Source organism: Calliopsis andreniformis, unplaced genomic scaffold (genome assembly GCF_051401765.1).
Source record: "Calliopsis andreniformis isolate RMS-2024a unplaced genomic scaffold, iyCalAndr_principal scaffold0048, whole genome shotgun sequence".
NCBI classification, from domain to species: domain Eukaryota; kingdom Metazoa; phylum Arthropoda; class Insecta; order Hymenoptera; family Andrenidae; genus Calliopsis; species Calliopsis andreniformis.
In genome coordinates, this window is record NW_027480457.1 from 740,591 (window position 1) to 742,190 (window position 1,600).

Genomic DNA, 1,600 nt, shown 5'->3' on the forward strand with positions numbered 1-1,600 from the left:
GCCGACTGTTGAAAGTCACTTTACAAACAGTTTTTAGTTACGGCGGAAATTATAATTATACAATAATAATTTAGTGTGGTTAGGCTGACTAGCAGTTAAGAATTATGAGTTTAAAATGCAATTGGTAAGAAATAGTAAGATTTGAATTGGGTATTTCGGGTAACGATAACTCTGAGGAAAGAAGGGGCTCGAATTACTTGCTATTATTATGAGTATATATCTCGACTAGGGAAATTCCCAAAATTCTAGGCATTGTCGAGACATTTGTACAATAATTTAGTTCGGTACGTAACAAAATACTAACCAAGTTCTTAAAACCAATCGAAAATTTTAAGACTTTTAAACCAATCAAGATTTTTAAGATACCCAAAATTTCCGAGACGTTCAAAACGTATCGAAATTTTATAGATTCTAAACTCAAAACTTTGAAGAACTTTAGGTTTACAAGGGAAACGTCAGACATGACTTACACAGGTTTCAACGAAATTTGGAAGAGTGATACATCTATATCTACAACAAACGTATCTATTAGGTAGTTGGAAAAGTCATGTCGCATTTGAGTTCATGAAGAACCCAAATATCAAGCCTGCTTACGTATCCCAACTTTTTCATGTGGTCGTAAACGCTTGAATAATGGATGTTCAATGTTTCTGCTATCTCTCGTGTCGTGTAACGTTGGTTCGACTCGATTAATGCCTTGATTTTGTCGTCATCAACCTCGGTGGGCCTTCCTGATCGAGGAGTGTCGCTAAGATTAAAATCACCAGCACGAAATTTTTTAAACCATCGTTGGCATTGACGTTCTTGTAGAGCATTGTCACCGTAAACTTTACGCAACTTTGGACGCGTTTGACGCGCGTTCTTCCATTTACGAAAGTAAAACAGTAAAATATGGCGAAAATGCACAGTTTGCTCTTCCATTTTACCCTGGTTGTAAAATTTCCAAAACTCAACCAAATCGTTCAATTATTTTTTAGAATGAAGCTAGCACCTCAAAACTGAACTAACGCCATCTGTTAGCCGAAATGCGTCATGACTTTTCCGACTACCTAATATAATTTTAACTGTAGATATCGGACCAATTATGAGACAATTAGGTGTACAGTTTGTAAGAACCGCGTAGTCAAATATACTGGCGTCCGATCCTATCATGAGAATATTTTTTTTCTACACTTTTCCATAAAACACATTTGCTAAAGTTATAGTAATGTACATTATTTTGTACATTTATATTAAACTTATAATTTACGCGTATACTTATATTTTACATAGAATTGTTTGCAATTATAAGTCAATAAATAGTGTATTGCAAATTCGTAAAATAATGTGCATTATTGTAACTTTAGCATAATTGGTTTTTATGAAAAAAGTCTAGAACAAAAGATATTTTCGTGATGGAATCAAACTCCAGACAAACAGCTTGTAGTCAGTGACGTTTGCCACTGACTGATAGTGACGTCTCTCACAGCTGCTATTGAGTGGCTGTCCTTACTATTCAAATATACCTGACTACGCGATTCATACAAACTCTACACCTAATTTTCTCATAATTGACTCGATATCTACGACTAAAATTATGGATAAGTTTGTTGTAGATATA

At 34.4% G+C, this 1,600-nt stretch overlaps 1 protein-coding gene across 1 annotated transcript; it reads right to left on the bottom strand.

The window, feature by feature from the left end:
• Positions 1 to 528: 528 nt before the first annotated feature.
• LOC143187476 (histone-lysine N-methyltransferase SETMAR) lies at positions 529 to 921 on the bottom strand. The gene has a single exon (XM_076391688.1). The coding sequence runs from the start codon at positions 919 to 921 to the stop codon at positions 529 to 531; it is 393 nt and encodes a 130-aa protein (XP_076247803.1).
• Positions 922 to 1,600: the final 679 nt, after the last annotated feature.